General features: G+C 35.2%; 2 protein-coding genes across 3 annotated transcripts in view; both read right to left on the bottom strand.

The window, feature by feature from the left end:
• The window catches only part of HMA1 (heavy metal atpase 1), a 28,861-nt gene extending 16,230 nt beyond the window's left edge, over positions 1-12,631 (bottom strand). Inside the window, exons 1-3 of one of the 2 annotated variants that reach the window (XM_086439580.1) lie at positions 11,912-12,631; positions 8,573-8,723; positions 8,295-8,479 (exon numbers count right to left, since the gene is read on the bottom strand). In XM_086439580.1, coding sequence (XP_086295706.1) covers positions 8,295-8,479; positions 8,573-8,723; positions 11,912-12,469 — 894 coding nt within the window. In that variant the 5' untranslated portion in view covers positions 12,470-12,631. The remainder of the gene's footprint in view (positions 1-8,294; positions 8,480-8,572; positions 8,724-11,911) is intronic. The other variant, XM_086439579.1, reaches the window with a different exon arrangement.
• A 2,534-nt stretch (positions 12,632-15,165) lies between these two features.
• LOC147403837 (pentatricopeptide repeat-containing protein At5g27110-like) lies at positions 15,166-18,372 on the bottom strand. Its single transcript, XM_086439581.1, has one exon. The coding sequence runs from the start codon at positions 18,138-18,140 to the stop codon at positions 15,471-15,473; it is 2,670 nt and encodes an 889-aa protein (XP_086295707.1). The 5' UTR covers positions 18,141-18,372; the 3' UTR covers positions 15,166-15,470.
• Between the last annotated feature and the right edge of the window lie 3,397 nt (positions 18,373-21,769).

Below are 21,769 nucleotides of genomic sequence, written 5' to 3' on the forward strand. Positions count from 1 at the left end.
CTTACATTAGGAAAATTGTGATTAAACTATATACATTACAAAGGTAATTCAGCTTTAGCATCTTAAACTATTTTTTGGCCAACAAAAAAAAGATTGGAAATTTTTGCATCTTGGAGAAAATTGTCCACAATTAACCATAATAAGGATCCTATCCAATAACCACAAATGAAAAACTAACCTAGAGAGCAACATGTATAATTTAAATTGGAGAAACAAGGTATTTGCTGCGTTAACAAGAGCCATGACCACGAATTACTAGTAATAGAAACATTAGTTGGGAATGAGAACCTGATAATTTCCCAAAAGATACAATAAAAAATCCAAAAAGATCATTATAAGGAGGTAATGACACGAATACACAAGGTAAAAGAGTTATTATTTGTGTATGATATCTGGTCGTTTAAAAGTTGATCGATCAGATTCAATACCCAATCGATCAGACATCGTAAGTTATGTTTCTGTTCAACTTCATTTTTTGGTGTATAAATATATCTCATTTTGAATATCTAAATAAGGCCGACTCTCACTTTCTCTCCTTCATCTTTTTCATCTTCTTTCTTTTCTTCTCTAACCCCAACCTTAGAATCATATTTCTCACATGATATCAGAACATGTCTAACTGAGTTCTAGGTTTCTTATTCATCCATCCTTTCTCTTCCTTTTTTTGCACCTCGGTTTACAAGATACAAAGGTTTTGACACAAACAAAGTTTTAGAGATCTTCATTTTTGAAATTTGTTTACATCTTGATATATATATATATATATATATATATATATCTAGGGGTGGTTTGTGTTTGTTTGAATATTTCTGGTGTTCGCAAGACTTTCGTATGTATGGTTGAAGATCTTATTTTTTACGCCCTTGTTTGTGTGTTTTTGGGTGTTCCTGGTGTTCGCAGTGTTTTTATGAGTGTGATTGAAAATCTAAGCTTTTTTTACACCTTCTGGATGGCTACTTCGAGAGCTTTGAGTGGTTCTGATGATAGTACTGGTGATCAAATTACATCTTTGAAGTTGAATGGCACCAATTATCCTCTATGGTCATATTTTGTTAAGGAGTTTCTATTGCCAAGAAAAAATTGAAGTATCTTAGTGAATAATTACCACTGGTAGATGATAAAAAATATAAAGATTGGTAGAGTGAACTCTATGGTGATCACTCGTCTGTGGAATAGCATGGGGCTCTCGATTTTGTCTAATGTGATGTTTTTGGATACAACAAAGTAAATACGGGGTAGTAGTTTGAGAGATGTATCCTCAGGAGACGAATATCTCCCACATCGATGAATTGTTTGAATCCATGTTCACTACAAACCAGGGAGATATTTCCTCAATGAGTATTATAGTTCTCTATGGGGTCCGTAGGAGAAACTTCAAAGTTATCAACCCTTGACTTCCGATTTGGAGCAACAGAACATCAGGAAGAATTTCAAGTTGCCTTGTTCTTTTCCAACTTGAATCTTGAGTATAGTTCAGTTAAGGGAAAATTTTTGGCTAATGAGTCCCTTCCCACTGTCGCCAATGCCTTTTCTCATCTTCAACGTGCTTCCCTTGGGAATATGACTATTTCTTATCCCGATGAATCTTTGTCATTAGTGTTTAGTAAGGGTGCAGATTGGTTCGGGTAAAACCGAGAACCCAACCAAACTTGGTTGGTTTGGTAGACAATCGGTTCGGTTCTGGGTTACAAAATTGCACAACCGATTGACTTTGTTTGGTTCTCAGTTCAAGAGTGTTCTAGAACCGAACCAAACCTAATATATATTTTATTATATATATATAGATATATATTTAAAATCCCTTCATTTATTAAAACAACATCTATACAAGTACAACAATGTCTCTTTCAAGTATATTAAAACAATAAAAAAAAATTATATACTTTCCAAATGCCTTGTGTTTTGTGTTATTCTTTCCTTTCCAAATACCTTGTGCTTTGTGCTAAAAAGAAACAACCATCACATTTCTCAAGACTCTTGCAAGGACCCTTGAAATTTAAAATTTGATATCCTTTTTGTGAATGTTTATAAAAAAATTTAAATGTCATTTATTATTTTTGGAGAACCGAACCGAACTAAGTTGGATTGAGTTAGTTCGGTTCTAGGATGTAATCGGTTCGATTTCGGTTCCAGATTTGTAGAACCGATCAAGTTCAGTTCGGTTTCAATTCTACCCCTAATTTAAACCAAACCGAACCATGTGCACTCCTAGTGTTTAGTGGTACTTTTGGGCCTTCCCATGGTCATGTTGGTCGTGGCAGTGATAGTCATTGTGGTTCTAGTGGTCGTGGTGGTGGCCATGTTAGTGAGTTGAAATGTCCGTATTGTAATTACACTTGACATGTAGAGCAATTTTGTTGGGATATGTGGGGCAAACCTGATTGGGCTAATAAAGCTTCTGGTGAGTCTTCTCAAACACTTGCAGATCAACCTACTGAGAACCTAATGTTGCTTCATCTGAGTATACTAATCAAATTGGCTAGATTCTTTAGAAATTGAATTCGTTGACAGTCAATTCTCTAGCCTCCAATTATTATGGCTAGTTCAGGTAATTTGGAGTGTTTGGCGGCCAAATCTTCTTCCCCTAAGTCATTAGTTCAGGGATGAGTGATCATAAGTTTGGTATACCTTCCACATTCTCTAATATTCAATCAATTAAATCTCACATTGTTTTACTTTTTTTATGAGTCATTGTTTTAGTAAATGGGTCCACTCATAAAGTTGTGACATTCACCTTACTCTTTGTGTTTCTTTATCCTCTAACTTGTTTATTCTCGACTTTCCATTTATTTTACCATATGTTATTTAACTTAAAAAAATCTTTACCGTGCTCAGTAACCTTTTCTCATACTTTTTGTGTTTTTCAGGACAGTAAGACGAAGGTGATTAGGATGGGGCATGAGAAGAATTGTCTATATTATTTGGATCATGTGGGCATTATCTGGGATGAGTGCAACTGTGTTGCCACTTCAGTGGCATTTTCATCTAGGTCATTTGTAATTGTATAATTTACGTTATATTATTCCAAGTTAAATCCATTGTCTGTGTTAAAATGTGAGGCTTTCCACTTAGGCAAGTATCATTGCAGTTTTTTTCAGTGTCATATTGAAAGTCATAAGTCTAATCCTTTTGATGTAGATGTAGTTCACACGAACATTTAGGGTCCCTCAATAATAAAAAGTTTATATGATTTTCATTATTTTGTTGTGTTCGTGGACAACTTCTCTGGAATAACATGACTTTTTTTAGTTAAAAGATCGTTTTGAATTACCTCTTTTTATAAAAAGAATTAAGTTTAATTTAGTAAGCACATTAAAATCATTCATCATGACAATATTCTCAAATACATGCAATCCTTCATTAAAATATTTTGTTTTGATTATGGCATGATTCATCAGACCTCTTGGGCTAATAACTTCCAACAAAATAGAGTTGTGGAACATACACATCGTCACTTGTTGGATGTTACCCATATCCTTATGTTTCATATGCATGTGTTGAATCCCTATTTCGGTGATGTTGTTCCTATTGCTTGCGATCTTATTAATATCAGTTCTATATGGTCGTCAACCTTTCTTTGTGTTATACCTAAATGTTAATCCTTTAAATGTGGTTCCTCATGTGTTTGGATGTATGGACTCTATTCATGTCCTTGGCCCTGCCCATGACACACTTTCTCCTCGATCTATTAAGTATATTTTTTTGGGCTATTCTAGTACTCATAAAGGATACTGTTGTAATCGCCCAACCTTACATCATTATTATGTCAATGTTGGCGTCACCTTTGTCAGGTTTATTCCATTTATTCACCTCTTGGAAAGTCTTATGATTCAGATCTTGTGTCTCTACGACAGTGGAAGTTTAGAGTCATTCCTTCACCTATACTCTTGTCATTCCCCCGGATGCTTCTACAAAAGCTCCACTTCATGTTTATGAGTGCACCAGATCACATACAGATGTTCCTTATGGATAAAGTTGTTCTCATACAACAGTAGCCCCATATCAATCATTGTCATCTATTGCGGTTCTTGTTCATTCCTCTTACGCCTCTGTTGGGAATCTACCCATAGCCTTACGAAAAGGTACCCACATGTGCATTAAACAAATTATTGCAAATTTTGCTTCTCTTCATCGTATCCCCTACCTTTCGGAGTTTTTTTGTCTCCTTGTTGGTTGTTTCTTTCCTTACTTCATTTATGCAAGCCTTATCTACTCCACAGTGGAAGTTAGCCATGGATGAGGAGATGACTGCACTTCATAATAGCCATACATGGGACCTTACTCCACTTCCTCTAAGGAAGCAAACTGTTGGTTGTCGATGGATGTACACCATGAAGTAGGGGTGCACATGGTTCGGTTTGGTTCGGATTACGGGTAGAATTGGAACCGAACCAAACTTGATCGGTTCTACAAATCTAGAACCGAAACCGAACCAACTACACCTTAGAACCGAACCAACCCAATCAAACTTTAGTTCGGTTCGGTTCTTGGTTCTCCAAAAATAATAAATGACATTTTAAAATTTCCATAAACATTCACAAGAAAGCTCTAAAATTTTAAATTTCAAAGGTCCTTGCAAGTCTCGAGAAACGTGATGGTTGTTTCTTTTCAACACAAAACACAAAGCATTTAAAAAGTAAAGAATTTTTTCCTTATTTTAATATACTTAAAAAAGGCATTGTTGTACTTGTACTATTTCAATAAATAAAAAGATTTTTAATATATTTTATATATAGGTCCTTACAAGTTTCGAGAAACGTGATTATTGTTTCTTTTCAGCACAAAACACAAGGCATTTGAAAAGTAAAAAGACAATTTCCTTATTATTTTAATATACTTGAAAGAGACATTGTTGTACTTGTACTATTTCAATAAATGAAGGGATTTTTAATATTATATATATATATATAATTGGTTCGGTTCTAGAACACCCCTGAACCAAACCAAATCAATCGGTTCTGCAATTTTGTAACCCAGAACCGAACCGATTGTCTATCAAACTAGGTTCGGTTCTCGATAAATAAACGTGCACCCCTACCATCAAGTATCGTCTTGATGGTTTTGTTGAACTCATAAAGACGCTTTTGATTGCCAAAGGGTATACTTAGACATTTATAGTGGATTATTTTGAAACTTTCATCAATAGCTGATGCAGGACATCAGTAGCTCAGCTGAATTATGTTAGAATTATTATTTATGTGGCAATATGTTGTGATTGGCCTTTATATAAGTTGGATGTAAAGAATGTCTTCCTACATAAGGAATCACAGGAAGAGGTTTTGGAGCAACCCCCTGGGTATAGAACTTCTCCTCGGACTAATTTGGAATGTTAATGGAAAGTTATTTATGGGTTAAAGTAGTAGCCTAGGCCTATTAAGAAGTAGAATGTTGTTGCTCATTCCAGTGCCAAAGTAGAATACATAGCTATGACCCGCACTACATGTGAGATGGGCTCAATATCTCCTTAAGGAGATGGGGTTTGAGGTTCTTTTTCTTATGCCTATGTAATGTGACAATCAAGATACCAGTGGATCACTACTTTGGTTTTGATAAGTGTAAATCAAGATGCCAGTGGATCACTACTTTTGGTTTGAGGGGGTTTGCACTATTCGTGATGTGTTTGACCAAATGGATCACCACTTTTGTTTTGATAAGTGTAAATTTATTAATAAAAAGAAAACAATACAAAAGGTGGTCAAGATGACCCACCAAAAGAGTAAGCTAGTCACCAATGGAGTCCCGTCTAAAAACAAACTCCTCAAAAAAGACACCCTTGATCACCAAAAAAATAACAGACCAAGAATTCTAAGCACCACATCTTGTAAAGGAGAGATTGCATCTTTGAAAATTCTACCATTTCTCTCCAACCAAAGCCCCCAAGTAACGGCAAAGGGAAGGAATCTCCACAAGATTTTCCTCCGCTCTGAAAACATGGATTGGTCCCAACTTTGAAAAAGAGACAACAAGGAACTCGGAACCACCAAATTAAATTTAAACAGATTGAGGAAATGATGCCAAACTAACAAACAGAACTCACAATGAATGAGAATGTGAACCACCGACTCATTACAAAAGTTGCACAAGAAACAATAGTTTGGGATCACTAATCCCCAACTAATGAGAAGGTCGAGAGTGGGAAGTTTGCCCGATACGGCTAACCAAGTTAAAAAAACGCACCTTAGAGAAAGCCTTCAATCCCCAAATGAGCATAGAAGGAAAATTACCGATCAAATTTGAAGTGTGTACTAACCACAAAAGATAGAAAAGTAAAAGTGTTTCCTTTAGTGCAAGTCCACTCTCTCCTATCATCTTCCGTACAATCCCATCTTGCATGATCAAAGAGAGTCGTAAGTTCTGTCACCTCTTGAAGTTCCCAATCGTTAAAGTCCCTCCGATTCCAAACATGCCCATTTCCTTCAAGGTTCAAAAAAGCAGCACACTACTCTTTCATTGACGAGAAATTGTACGCATGTTTGATTTGTATGCTCCAACATGGGGGGGAGTATAAGATATCTTTATATATATATAAAGGGTCAGGTTATTTTGACAAAATCCTAGACAACATTCTAGACAAAGTTTTGTCTTATATGGCTAAAAAGTTTTGAAATGGGCTGATTTTTTGTGAGAATGATCTCTATAGTGAGTAGATCATCCTCACAAAAAATCAGCCCATTCCGAAACTTTTAGCCCATATAAGACAAAATGCTTTGTCTAGAATGTTGTCTAGGATTTTGTCAAAAGAGCGCTACCCATATATATGTATATGATATCCCATTGATTGGATTTAGTAGTTGATCAATCGGACGTTGTAAGTTATGTTCTTGTTCAACTTCATTTTTTGCTATATAAATATATTTCATTGAGGAGACCTAAATAAGGTCGACCCTCCCTCCCTCTCTCTTCTCTAACCTTCCTTAACCCTTAGAGCCATATTTCTCACTGGCTAAAAAGGTGTGAACAACCATCTCATAGGACCACAAAGTTACATATAATTCAGTATTTCATGGCACATTAGACGGTAACAACTAAAAAATGATTTAAAATATATTTAAGTTAGATTCTGCTCACCACGCCCCATGTATTTCTTATGACTGAAAAATGACAATCATACTTAAGAAGATCATCATCAAAGCCTTTCCCAAAAATGGGGATCAGATGAATGGATCCCCTTTCTCCATACAACTCTAGTAAAGCCATGTCTTCCATTAATTCAAGAGTATCCCTATTTGTTCTCACTACCTTAATCTACATCCCATTCATTCTTCCTCTCACTCTTTTAGAGCCTTCCACTTGCACATTCCTTCTAAATGGGATTATTACCACTTACTACTCCCCATGTATTTCCCATTATTTAAAAGTGGTAACATTCATTAAATGATCATCAGCATCATCATCATCATCACAAAAGAATTAATATGAAACCTTTCAAGTATGTTCTGAGTTTCAAGAAGATAAAAGACTTGAAAAGAGAATCTACAGAGCTTCTGATTCCCCACACAGATTATACCCCAATATATATCTAAATAAGAGTGAATTTCACATGAGAGAAAGCAAATTTGAATCACATGCTAGGAAAATATGGAGAAACCATATTTCCAGTTATGAGAATGCCAAAAATGACTTATCTTTGGGAGTGTTGGGAGGGGAAACAGAATGAAATAAAGAGGTTAGTCATGAGATCATCATGACTAATATATTAAAGAAATTAAATTCATAATCAAGTAAGAAAGACAAGAGGGAAGAATTAACTGAAGTATCACCCATTCTATTTCGTTAAGAGAAAAATATCAAGATTCAAGAGGCATGAAGCTGGAGACAATTACATAGAACATATATATTTCCTCTTGCATACCAACGAAAGGAGAAGGGTGAACAGTATAAGATCTATCATGTAAAGGAATTGGATTCTTAGAAGGAACATAGCTTCAAGTCATAAATTTGACTACAATGTCTTGTGAAATGAAGTTAATGCACAAAAACGAAAAAACAACCTTAGGGCCATGGATTAAAAAAAAATCAAATACTTGTTTAATATAAGCTGAGCCCTACCCAATATGGATCTAATACCCACGTCGCATTGAAAGAGTACAAGGGAAGATTTGAAGGATCTAAGAACAATAGTTACACATTTACTCTAGCTACAGAATACAGGTCAGGAATGGTTCAAACATCATATGAGAGTTCATGATGCTATATAAAGCCCAAAAAGTCAAACATCTTAGGACTAGACAAAATGAATGCACATTGAGACTTTTGTACAAGAACAAATAGATCAAGAATTAATGTGCACAGACCTCACCAGCTCTGACCAAGATGTATGAACCCACTTCTAGGTCATGCACAGGGACCTTTTTATATGCCAAATCTGAGAAAAGAGGAGGCCTGTCTCCATTCACTTCCAATACAAGAGCAAAATCTGGATAGTTCTCCTTCAACTCCTTAACGTCAACCATTGAACGGCTAGTGAAATACTCTTCGGCTGCCAGTATAAAAATCATTAGTTAAGCAGTACACATTTGATCTTCCTGTTGACGGAAACTTCGATCAAAATGAGCTAGTTTGGGGTGATTACCAATATGGGCTAGGTTAAACATAGCAAGAAGTAAGCCTCCTTCCAAGGGGGTCCCCATGAATACTGATGCAAAAGCCGCAAGGGCCATTAGGACATGAATATTTACTTTTCCAGCAGCAATATCTACAAGAGCATCAAGTGCAGCTGAAACCTGACACGGAATGCCATAAAAATGTTTTAGCTAGTTGAAGAAAGAGAAAAACCTTTTATTTTGTCTGAATGAATAAAAAATGCAAAACAGACTTGCATTCATTCACATAGTTTAACTAGAAAAGGTATCAGAGGAAATTCAGAGCATAAAAAATATTAATTAAGCGATATCACAATGGAGAAGAGAACCAAGCTAATGTTAATAGTCTCCAAGGGAATTAGAAACAAAACTGGATATTGAAAGGTGCAAGCACAAGAAAGTACACAGTAGATTTGGATGCAGAAAAAAAAATTATGCTTTTGCTTTGCCAGAGAACAGCTAATGTCATTAATTTTGAGAGCTGCAATTGGCACTCCAACTTCTTAAATTATTTATCACACCAAAATTAAAGATTAAAACACACCATTCAAACATTACAAAGGTTTGGCTCATATTATTATCTCAACATTACAAAACATCATAACACTCGATCAAACAATTCCAGTAGTTGTTTCCAATTATGATTATGCTCATATAAAATCTTAAACCCAAAAAATAGAAATCTAGCACACACAAAAATTAGCAAGAGAGATCTTCTATTGGCACCCCAACTTTTACTTATTCTCAACCATTTTCTTGTTTTCTTTATTTTTAATTGGTAATAAGTAAAAGTTGGGGTGCCAATAGCAGCTCTTAATGTACGGTCCTAAATAGTTAGAAAGATGGTTCTTAAATATCATGTTCCTATGTCCAAAGAAGGGTCATTAACTACCCTTATCCCTGATCATTTTAAATCCATAGCACTTCTTTATGCATGATGGTACAGATTGTTGCATTCATCCTTGGAAACTGACCAGAATATTGACAAATTGATGTATCTTTGGATTCAACAATCTGATTGAGCTCTTGGGTTGCATTGAATTAATTGTTTTATAAGAATCAAATAAATCCCACTAGAAGGCCAAAGATACTAAATCCAGTAAAATATATTAAAAGGTACACGTATCTGAAGCTAACTCTGAATCTTGACAAGTATCTGACATGGGGCTTTAGGACTGATGCTAAACGATAACATGTACTAGAAGGTGTAACAAATCCAGGAAAAAGGTATCGAAGACTACATATATTCAATAAAAAGGTTCTCTTCTCTCAAACACCGTCCATTTTTTCCATTCCAATTTCCCCAACAAATTGCGTAGAGGATCAATCTCCAAAGTATGGTCACCAATAATGCAGAATGCAAGCCAAGCCAACAGTCACGGGTTGGCATTTTTGTAGTTATTTAGGTTGTAACTTGTTTAGTCCAAAAAATTTCTACGAGAAGGAGTTTGCTTTGCAAGATGATCTTATTTGCAATAGGTTAGGGTATTTGGAAAGAAAATAGCAATTGAATGCTTTGAGGGCACAAGAAAAAAAAAGACTTACTGCTATTTATTTTACATTAAAACCTTGATATTGATTATTCTATTCTACTAGGGTGCAAGGGGATGTTTTATGAGGATTCATGGGATCTCATTGCAGTGGGAGTTTTAGCAGTTTTGGACATTGGTGAAATGCTTGTATGGTCCAATTAGGACATCTTGGGCTCTTAGGCATTTCCTTGGTATTTGCTTGTTTTTTTCCTTGTATATGTTCAGTTTTTGTCTCAATAAGGCTGTACTTAATAAAAAATTGAAAGAGAAAAAAACTATCGAGTATCCTTGTTTACCATGATTGAAGCAGGTAGAGGGATCAGTTTGGAAGGCCATTGGTAGAGCAAGTTTTGGATGTAGAGAGAAAAATTAGGTATAAAGTGGTGTTAAGGAACTCATTAAAAATCTAGGTGCTTATTTGGTGAAGAAAGCTCCTTCATTCATTAAGTCTCGGTCATAGAGGCTTGATTACAACAGAGTAAGGAGGATGTACCATCATCTTTGAGAGAATAGTAGCAGAGTGGTTGGATGACCACGAAGGCGTTACGATAAAGTGGACATTTTTGTTTTAAAATGCAGAAGTATGTTTGGAGGATTTGGTATTTAGATGGGGAGCTTTTGATTTTTTGCGTTTCTTCCTTGTATTGCCTAGGTAGGTCGTCTCAAAATCTTAGGCCTCTCTCTGTGTTGTACTTCATTTTTCATTCTTTCTAGCAAAATATATACTTATTGAAAAATTAGTTACCCAAAGATATAGATGGGATAAATCAGTTTTCCAATTTATATATATCAAATAGCTTTGTATGGGAAAGCTAGATTCTTAAAGCTATGGTTTCACACAAGATGTCAAGCCATGAATCCATAAGCAATTCCTAAAGGAGCTAAGTTCACGAATTACAGTTACGTGCGTCTCCAACAACCTATATCAAGCGTTCAATTTCTTAAATCATTCACCCTATTAACAGAACTTGAAGAACAAGTTAGATTAACTATATAACCTCATATTTTGGATACTTGAGCATCATTCAATCCTCAAAACTTTCTCTGTCTAACCTTGTTAGGTAGAGCTGGCAATATTTCTGTTGAAAAAGACCAATTAAGCATCTCCATTCTCCAAATTCTACATATATAAATGCACTAAAAACTCTGCAAATTGATGCACTATGATCTTATACTAAATTACACATTGGTGACAATTGGAATAAGGAGAGAATTCTAATTCACTTCCAATATTAATTGAGACTCGCAATATTTCCATTGAAAAAAAACCAATTAAGCACCCCCATTCTCCAAATTCCTCAATAAATAAACGCACTAAAACGCAGCAAATTGATACACTATGATCTTATACAAAATTACACATTTGTGATAATTGGAATAAGGAGAAAATTCTAATCCAGTTCCAATATTTATTGAGACTCGCAATATTTCAGTTGAAAAAACACTAATTAAGCATCCCCAATCTCTAAATTCCTCGATAAACAAACGTACTAAAAACTCAGCAAATTGATACACCATTCTTATGCTACATTACACAATTGTGACAATTGTAATAAGGAGAAAATTCTAATTTGGTTCCAATATTAATTGAGACCCACAATATTTCCGTTGAAAAAAGACCAATTAAGCATCCCCATTCTCCAAATTCCTCGATAAATACACACACTAAAAACTCTGCAAGTTGACACACTACGATCTCATACTAAATTACAAATTTCTGAAAATTGGACTTAGGAGAAAATTCTAATTCACTTACAATATTAATTGAGACAAAAAAAAATATATATATGAGCGTACCCCAACGAGAGGAAATGCGACGGCAATGAAGGTATTCTGAAGAGGCTTTGAGACCGCCTTCGGAATTAAATAAGGGCAAGCAGCAGCAGTAAGAAGCAGAGCTGTAGAACAGCAGCAAAGCTGCAAATGTTCCCGAAGAAAATCCGCCAAATCGACCCATCCAATTGCCTTGGCAAATCGAAGAACAGCTTCCTGAGATCGAGTCAATTTCACATTTGCTTCACCATGGTGATGATGATGGTCGTGGTGGTGATTATGATTGTGATTGTGATGGTTGTGATCATGATGATTGTGGTTGCGATCATGGTTGTGATGATGAGCTTCGTGATTGTGACTGTGAGCGAAACATTGAATCAATTTGCGTCGAAAGAGAGGGGAATTACTTGGATGAGAATAGGGTTTCTCAATTAGAGATGAAGACGTGATTTGTTGGTAGAAAATGGGATGATTATCAAATGAAACGATCCATTTTCTACTTTTTCTTCTTCGAATTCTTCTGGAAGAATTTAGGGTTTGAAACCCGCTTCGGATTCCGATTGCAAGAGGGATAGCTTCCATCGTCCAAATTTCGAGTTTTTTTTTTTTAAGAAGAAGAAGAAGAAGAATTTTACTTCATAGTTTCAAGTTTCAACTGAGGGAGGCTTGAGGAAAAGAGAATAATATAGTGCACGCACAGTCGCACACTCTCTCCCATCGTTACGCCATAGTTTCGACATGGTTTCAAAACTCGGTTTGACCTTGACGTCTCCGTCTCGTATCGCCATTGACGATACCGAGTTGTCTTGAACGAGATAAATCATTTAACGAGATCTAAAATGATTTATTCATAAATAATCTCAACGAAAAAAATTATAATTTTTTTAATGAAATAAGGTCAATTAGAAGATGTTTAATCATAAACTCATATTTTATCTATATAAAAATTAATTATTTTAATCAAAACACATAAAAATCTTCAGATGAGATTTTCAAAATATCATTTGATTCATCTCATGAGATTGTGGGAATAAAACCCATGTTACTATTACTTGTACTTTATCAAGTAAAGTGGTGTTTGTTAAATTAAAAAAAATAAGGGTATGTTTGATAGCATGGAAAGTCACTTTCCATGGAATTTGAAATCCATGGAAAATTAGTTGTGGAAAATAGGTAGGGTTGGAAAATCAAATTCCATTGTTTGATTTCACTTGGATAAAATCATGGAAAAATATGAGAAAAAAATAAGAAGAGGAGGAGGAAGAAGATGAGAGGAGGGGGAGAGGAAGAAGAAGATGACGAGGAAGAGGGAGGGGGGAGGATGTGGCGACGGTGGAGGCAACGGTGGCGGCGACGACGACGACGACAACGGCGGCTACAACGACAACGGTGGGGGCGGCAACGAAGGTAAGTGAGGAAGATGGGGGGAGAACGTGGTGGTGGTGGTGGCGGAGGAGGTGAGGGATGGAGAAGAAGTAGAAGAAGAAAAAGAAGAAGAGAGAGAAAGAAGGTGGTCGGAAACGGAACCGACGGCGACGACGATGATTACGACGACGACGGCAAGGTTAGTGAAATGGTAGTGGTGGTGGTGGTGGTAGTAGAGAAGAATTGAGGATGGAAAATATAGGTGGATTTCATTTTCCCACCCATATGGGTGGGAAAGTGAAATCCATGATTTAGTGGACTTTTTGAATGGGGTGGAAAATGAATTTCCATTTCCATGTGCAATCAAACACTTGAAAAATGTCATTTTCCATGGAAATTGATTTTCCACCCTATTTTCCATGTGCAATCAAACATACCCTAAGTGTTGAATAACATTAAGCGTTGAAACTTATAAATATTGAATTTAAGTACTTAAAAAGTTGTTTGTTTTAAATGCAGAATCATCTTTATTACAAATTGTTGAAATTGATAAATTGCCTTTTTTACCCTTACAATCATATTGTACATTGTTTGAATGTTTTAAATGCCTATTTCTTATTAAATACAATAAAATATATTATTTTTTATAAAATTAAAATACAATTCATTTTTAAATAATAAATAATATTCAAAATTTTAATTTATAAATAATAATTTTTATTTATAAAAGCCCACAAATTTCAAATTAAAAACAATAATGTCATACAAGTCACTAAAATTTGAAATCAACATTGAAATAACTTAATTTGGGATGAATAATTTTCGATGGAAATGAAGGATGTGTAATTATAAAAGCATCCCACGAATTAATAAAGGCAACCCACACCATAACCAATTTTTTTTGTCTTATATGGGTTAAAGTTTTTTGAATGAACCAACTTTTGGTGAGGATGATCTATATGGTCTAGAGATCATACATCCTCACCAAAAATCAGCCCATTATGAAACTTCTAACTACATCAAAACTAATTTAAAAACAAAAAAAAATAAAATTTGACGATTTACGATTCTTGAACTTGTTTTGAAGGAGTTAGAAGTTTTTTGATGGGCTGATTTTTTATGAGGATGATCTCCTCATTGTAGAGATCATCCTCGCCAAAAATCAACTCATTTTAAAACTTTTAACTCATATAAAACAAAACAATTTGGCCATGGTGTGGGTTTATTAATTTGTGGAGTGTTTATATATTTATCCATGGGATATAAGAGGTAATATCATTTTAAGTATAAAGGCATACTTGTCCATGCCCAAAAAACGAAGGTATACTTGTTCGTGTCAAAAGAAGCGAAGTGCTTACCGCTTCAGCACTTTTTTTCAACATTAAAATAGTGCTAATTTTTTTTCACTTATTTTCAATCATAAATGCTAAAAAATAGCACAAACAAACACCACTTAAGTTAGGGAGGTTGGATGTCTTACATTATGGGGTTCCACTTCTATGACGTTCAATTTTTTTTTGTGGGCTTCTTATCTATTTTAATTTGAGCACTTTTGTGTGTTTGGTAACACTTATAAAGTTTGAAGGAAGGTGGTCCACATTTAAAATTCAGACTACAAAAGTTTTATTTTCGATTATTTCATTTCAGTTTTCATAATCAAAATTCAAAAATTTTGAACCAACTTTAAGGGGATGCTGGATGAAATTTCTAAAGTCTGATTTCTAGTTTCTAGAATTCAGATGTTTCTAGACTTCAGACTTCAACAGTGTTACCAAACATAACCTTAGGCTTATACACCATGTCACAATATTCCTCTGGAAAAAAATTTGAATAGGAAAATCCCCACCCAGAGAAATTATTTTCATTTGGTATCTTTAATTGTCAACAGGAATGGAATTAAAAACTACCAACTGTTTTCACCTCACCTTGAATAAAGGTAATATATAACCGTCCAATATTTACCAATATTTTACCTTTTTCTTACAATATCAATTTGAGGAGATTATACATACACAAAAAGTAATATTCAGTCATCCAAATGTTTTGGCTGTCTTTTTTTTTTTTTTTTACCAATAATCTCTGCATGAACATTTCCCATCCTTAAAGAAATGAAAACGACGTGAATCCCTTAATACAATCACTCTCCCCTCCACTCGAGATGCAAATTTCATCCAATTATGACAATCACCACACACGCGAAGATTCTTGATCACCCTAATCACACCATTCCCCCCGATCCACTCTGTAAGAAACCAAATGACACGGCCAGCTTCTCACTATGACAACCTATTATGACTTCTTTCTGTGAGTCATCAACGTCGTGAAGCACAAATTCTGTCATTGGAACATAACCCAACCCTCTACACCTTTTGTTGACCTCTTCCAACTTCACATAGATTTCCTTCCTCCTAATGTGAGACACATCGCCTGCCACAAACACGTGCTTTCTGTTCCCCGCCTCTATCCAACTACAACCAACTTCCTTTTTCTTCAATCCTTTCTCTCTCATCAACCTCCTCACCCTTATTGCATCCTCCCACATGTCAGAGGCTGCATAGATGTTCGAGAGAAGAATGTGAGTGGTCTCATCTTCAGGTTCCAACTCCAAAATTTTCATTCCTGCACGCACACCGATCTCAAGTTCCTTATGAGCATGGCACGCCCCAAGTAACACCCTCCATAGGCTCAAGCAATCACTATGGTAAGGATTGAAGAGAGTAGCCCCAGCCTTGACTAACTCCTCAGCTCGTTCAATCTGACCCAAACGACCGAACAGATCAACCAAACAAGCATAGTGTTCAATACTCGGGTCTAGACCATGGTCCTTGCTCATGGACTGGAAATAGTGGGTCCCTTCTTCAACAAGACCCGCATGAGCACACGCTGTCAGCAAGCCAAGGAATGTAACGGCATTGGGCTTGACATTAACTTGTTTCATTTTCTCAAATAGTTGGAGAGATTCATAAGCCATGCCATGGTGTGCGTATCCGGTGATCATGGCCGTCCATGAAAAGACATCTTTTCTTCTCATTCTTAAAAATACTCGAGCTGCATCACTTATGCTTCCACATTTTGAATACATGGATATCAATGCACTATTGATTGACACAATAGAAGTATGTTGAGTATGTACATGATAACCATTTTGTTTAACAATGAAGGCATGAAATTGCTTCCCCAATTGTAAGGAAACCAATCTTCCACAGGCGGTAAGAAGAATTGAAAAGGTCAAGTGATCGGATGGCAAGCAACGCTCGTGCATGTCTAGAAAGATCATGATAGTGTCATGTGAACGACCATTAAGGGAATACCCACCCATCATTGCATTCCAAGAATAGGAATCTGTCTCACTCATTCCCTTAAAAATCTTTTCAGCGTCAACAACCCGATTGCCCTTGGCATACATGCTAATGATGGCATTACAGGTCGAAACACTCTCATTTCTTGGATCAGCTCTCCTCAATATATAACCGTGGACAGCCCTACCCGCTCTCAAATACTTCAACTCAGATGGGAGTGTTGAACTTGCACTGAGAATAACAGTGAAACTGTGATTGTCTGGTTCAATTCCCGATAACAACATTTTCTTGAAAAGTTTAAGACAGCTGTCTGACATTCCATTCTGCTCATACACTGCGAGCATGGAATTCCAAGAGACCAAATCCTTTGAAGGCAATCTTGAAAAAACTATCCTAGCCTTGTTCACTTCCCTACACTTGGAATACATGGTGATAAGGGAATTAGCTACACTTGTATCAAGTTCAAGTCCTGACCTTATTAAATAAGAATGGATCTCTCTTCCATGTTTTAAATCTGAAATCCCCGATACCGCACTAAGTACACTAAGAAAAGTAATGCGGTTTGGTTGCATTAATTGTCCAACCCTAAGCATTCTATAAAATAAACCCTTGGCAGTCTCGTGTTCACCGTTCTGTTCATTCCCTGAAATGATTGCATTCCACGACACAACACTCTTCTTAGATATCCTCTCAAACAAACGGTTTGCATCATCCAAATTCCCGCACTTGACATAAAACGTAACAAGAGAATTCCCCATCATTGTTGCCTCAAAAAGTCCATCTTTAATGATCCTTCCATGAATCATTTTCCCATATTTCTCTGCTCTCGCATTAGCACAAGCATTGATCACACTAGCATAAGAACGCTCTGTTGGAGCTACAAGTCCCATCGAAATCATATCGCCAAACAATCTAAACACCTCGAACCAACACTCATGAAATACATAGGCCGCTATGATTGAATTCCACAACGGGGCATCCTCTAGAGTAGAAATTGAGACGTTAGCAAAAACCTGCAAAGCATCATCTAAAAATCCGCAATTTGAGTACATGGTAACAAGGGAAGTCACCACAGCAGCATCCAACCCAAAACCGACCCGTGTCAACCACCCATGAAGCTGCCTACCAATACAAATCTCTCTTAGCCCCGAACTCGCTTTCAAAAGGCTTCCCAATGCAAATTCATTGGGTCTAAATCCTTCTTCCATCATCAATTCAAACAAATCAAATGCTTTTGAGAAATACCCAGATCGAGTATAAGCCGAAATAATGGTAGACCAAGATACATCATTTCTGTCAGGAATTTTATCAAACAGTTTCTGTGCTTCTTCTAGTTTTCCCTGTTTGGCATAAGAACTCAAAAGATTGTTATAGGTGAAAGTGTCGAGTGAAAAACGAGAGGACCCATTGTTCTCTAATTGGATTAGTAGCTTTGAAGCTTGTTCAAGATGTCCTTGTGAGCATAAGCTCAAGATATTAGATTTGTGATGTTGAATTGGGAGAAAAGAAGGGAGGGAATTGTCGTTGGGTAGTTGGTGGATGGCGGGAGGGAAAAAATGTGAGATGGGTATAGAAGAAACGGTTGACATGGATGGGAATTGTTCCTAGAATTAAGTATTGGAAATGCCAATTTCATGCACAAGGGAAAACAGAAAATTAGTAGATTGGTTTTGGAAGTGTGGATTGAAAATTTTTAAGGGCGAGTTACCAAATTGGGCTGATTTTTTTTTTTTAACGTAATTCAAAACTTTTAAATCATATAGGACAAACGTATAGATTCCCTAAAGTGACAATGACTGCCCAACCTGACCCAAACATGAAATCATCTTATCTAGTTGGTCATAATCCAAACTATATTTACAAGATCTTTATCATTATAAAAAGAAAAAATTACTTAAATAACTCAATGGAAGGAATTTATTTTTAAATAATCCTTAAATTTTGTACGGTAATTTTATAGGATATTTAGTAAACTTTTTATTTATTTTTTAATGATCCCTCTTATTGGCGAAGTCACCACTTTTTATTTTATTTACTGAACTTGACGTTTTTTATTCATTGTCAGGTTCACCACTTTAAAATAAAAAGTTGTGAACTCCACATTGGTAAAACCCACTAATTTTCAATTTTTAAGTTTTTTCGATTAAAATACATGAAAAGATTGACTAAAAACTTTGAATAACAACTTGTTTAGATGATTTCAACAAAAAAGAATCATTATTAATCAATTATCATCTAAAAACCAAGAAAAAAGTATAAAATCTTTTTTTTTTACATACATCTTCAAAATGTTTATTAAAAAAAAAAAATTCCTTGAAAATGACTTCTTATTTCTTCTTAAATTCTTTCGGGGCGGAATGGAGTCTCCAAAACTTGATTGAGATGCCAAAAATTCAATTTTTTTGGATGAAAAAAATGAGTTCGAACAATTAAAAATTTTGATCGTGAGAAATGTGGGAGATGAGGTCCAAGGACTGTTAAGAAAAGACAATTTTATTAAATGGACTATTAAGAGATCACCCAAAACTTATGAATTATTTAGAAAAATGCCCCTCTATCATAATCCTTAAAGTAATTTTCCCTTATAAAAACTTTTTTAAGTAAAGAATTGAGTTCCTTTGACTAAAGAAATATGACTTAAGAAATAACACATGATACTAGACCATATAAATAAAATGTATTATAGGAACACAAATAAATTTTCAACTATTGGATTTGTATGTACACGATTAAGATCTTTTATTAATCAACATTATATTTCATGAGTGAATAGAATCCGATCCTTTGATAATCAAATAGCAAAATTACTTGTCACACTCACTTATAAAAAAAAAGATTAATTTTTTGTTTAGTAAGAAGATTTTGTTTGGTAAGAAGCTAGTGAAAATTTACATTGCAACTCGGTAGAATCCTATTGAATCCACCTGAAAGGACTCAATTGGAACACTATAGAAACCTATTGAATCCTTTTAAGTGGATTTGATAAGTTTCTATCGAATCTATGTTGGCGAATTTGGTTCTGGCCTACCGAATGATGCTTCATTTTAAATATTTTTCGTGACTAAGATTTTCTAACATGTACTAGATTAGAAGTTGAGGTTTTCACAATCATTTCTAACCTATTTTGCTAGTTCTAAGGTATTGTTTCTTGTACCACGAAACCCTGGTTGAAACTTATGTAATTTCAAAAAGAAGAATGAGAGAGAGAGAGAGAAGAAGAAGAAGAAGGAGAAGGAGACCTAATCAGATTCAGTAGGGGATGGTGGGTGAAAGCAGAAAAGTGGGTGAGATGAGCAAAAACATGGGTGCATATAGCGTGCTAGATTAATTTAGAAAGAAAGGAAATATAGGGTGCTCTTAAACTTATTTTCTTTATTGATTATTAAAGATTAATTTATCCAATGTGTCGTGAAAGGCGAGTAAGAATTGTAAGGTCATTTTAAAAGAAAATAGTAAAAAAAATAGAGAGATTATTTAAGGTGCGTGTTGTATAGGTAAAAAGGTCATGAAAAATGGATACAAATTAATTATTTTTTGAAAAAATACTAGTGACTTTAAAATGGACATCGATTCACACTTTGCTAACGTGGATGTGTACAGAACTATGGATGTTTTTCATCGAGATACAAGTGAAAAGCCTCTATGGTTCTGTGCGCACCTCCACATCAACAAAGTGTGAATCAATGTCAATTTTAAAGTCACTCCAGCATGACTCTTAATTTTTGTCGAGTGAATCTCCAGACTGGAACTCATCCGATATTAACTGTTGATATCGTGCATGTGTGCCATGTGTGAGAATTTCACCAGTAAACAACAATTAATCTTGTTTACATTGCTCCAACCACATCTTCATTGTTTATATCGATCCATCCTATACAGGAGCTCATCGGATGGCTAATTATTAATACCATGCATGTATGCTATGTATGAGTGTTTCTCCCGTAAATGAAAATTAATATTCGTAATGTAAATTTCTTCCAAGGTATAAATATGTTGGTTTTTGCTTGCCAATGGAATTGCTTCCATAGGGTCTTGGTTTGAGACAATAGATTTTGTGTTATTATCTTTTGTGGTTGCTTCATTCATATTCTTGATACCTTGTGTATGTCGAAGTTAGGATTTGTTGCAGTTGATCTTTTGATGGATGGAAAGCGCTTTCCTTTCAGTCCAATTATTCTAAACCTTAATGCAAAAGCTGATTCAGTCGACAATTTGCATTTAAGCAGGAGGTCATAGGCTCGATCCCAATGTCAACATTTTTTCATCTCAACGTATGTATATATCTCTGCCTTATTAATTTTCCTTGCAATGTTGGAATGAATTAGAAATTACAATGATTTTCTTTGATTAATTAGCAATATTCAATATGCATCAGTTTAATCATATTAACTACAGTTAATCTTTCGGATCAGGATTCGGTGATTCTCATGAAGAATGACTCATAAATTAAAAAATCGTGATCCCAACTTTGTAGACACAAAATCCAACGATTGGGATCTACCCTTGGGATAAATATCACTGAGATGTGTATTATTAAGATACATATAAATCCCGACCATTTGATTTCATATTTACAAGGTCAAGTTCATGTATTTTCTCACGAGTCATTCATCATGAGTGGAATCCGACTCTATCTTTTAACATTAGCATGTTTATTATTATCAAATACTTTATTTCTCTTGTTAATTATTAATTAATTTGAATCTTATTTAAAATTTGTAGATTGCCTTCCATCTTCTTACTCATCTCATAGACATATTCATCACAACTTTTGCAGCCAGTTCGTGGACTGTCCCACCAATCTCAGTAGGGTCAAAATCAATTTTGGTTTAAAACTGTTCCATGAATCTATAAATATAAATTTCTTGTTGTTGTTGTGAATAGCAATTGACATTGCAACCTACTAAGAGCATTGCTTAGAGCTCCTACAGTTGGTATGGGTCCATCGAGAGTTGCGGTGGGTAAGGGCAGAGAAAGGAGAGGAAGAGAAGAGTAAAGAAGAACACGATTCGGGCCATCGATTCAACCCAGATGGTTCTGGCAACAGATCATGATCTCACAAGATTGTCTCATGTTTGGACAAGTTTGTCTCCACTTTGTATTCCGAGTTTGGCTTCATTGTTTTTTGCCAGTCTTCCACACTATTTTGTATTCTAGAATCCTTTTTATAGGAATATAAATTGAGAAGTTTTCCCTTGTAGTAAGTTTTCACTTCTGA

The sequence above is a fragment of the Akebia trifoliata genome, chromosome 4 (genome assembly GCF_017979445.1).
Source record: "Akebia trifoliata isolate Shusen 1 chromosome 4, ASM1797944v1, whole genome shotgun sequence".
Taxonomy (NCBI): domain Eukaryota; kingdom Viridiplantae; phylum Streptophyta; class Magnoliopsida; order Ranunculales; family Lardizabalaceae; genus Akebia; species Akebia trifoliata.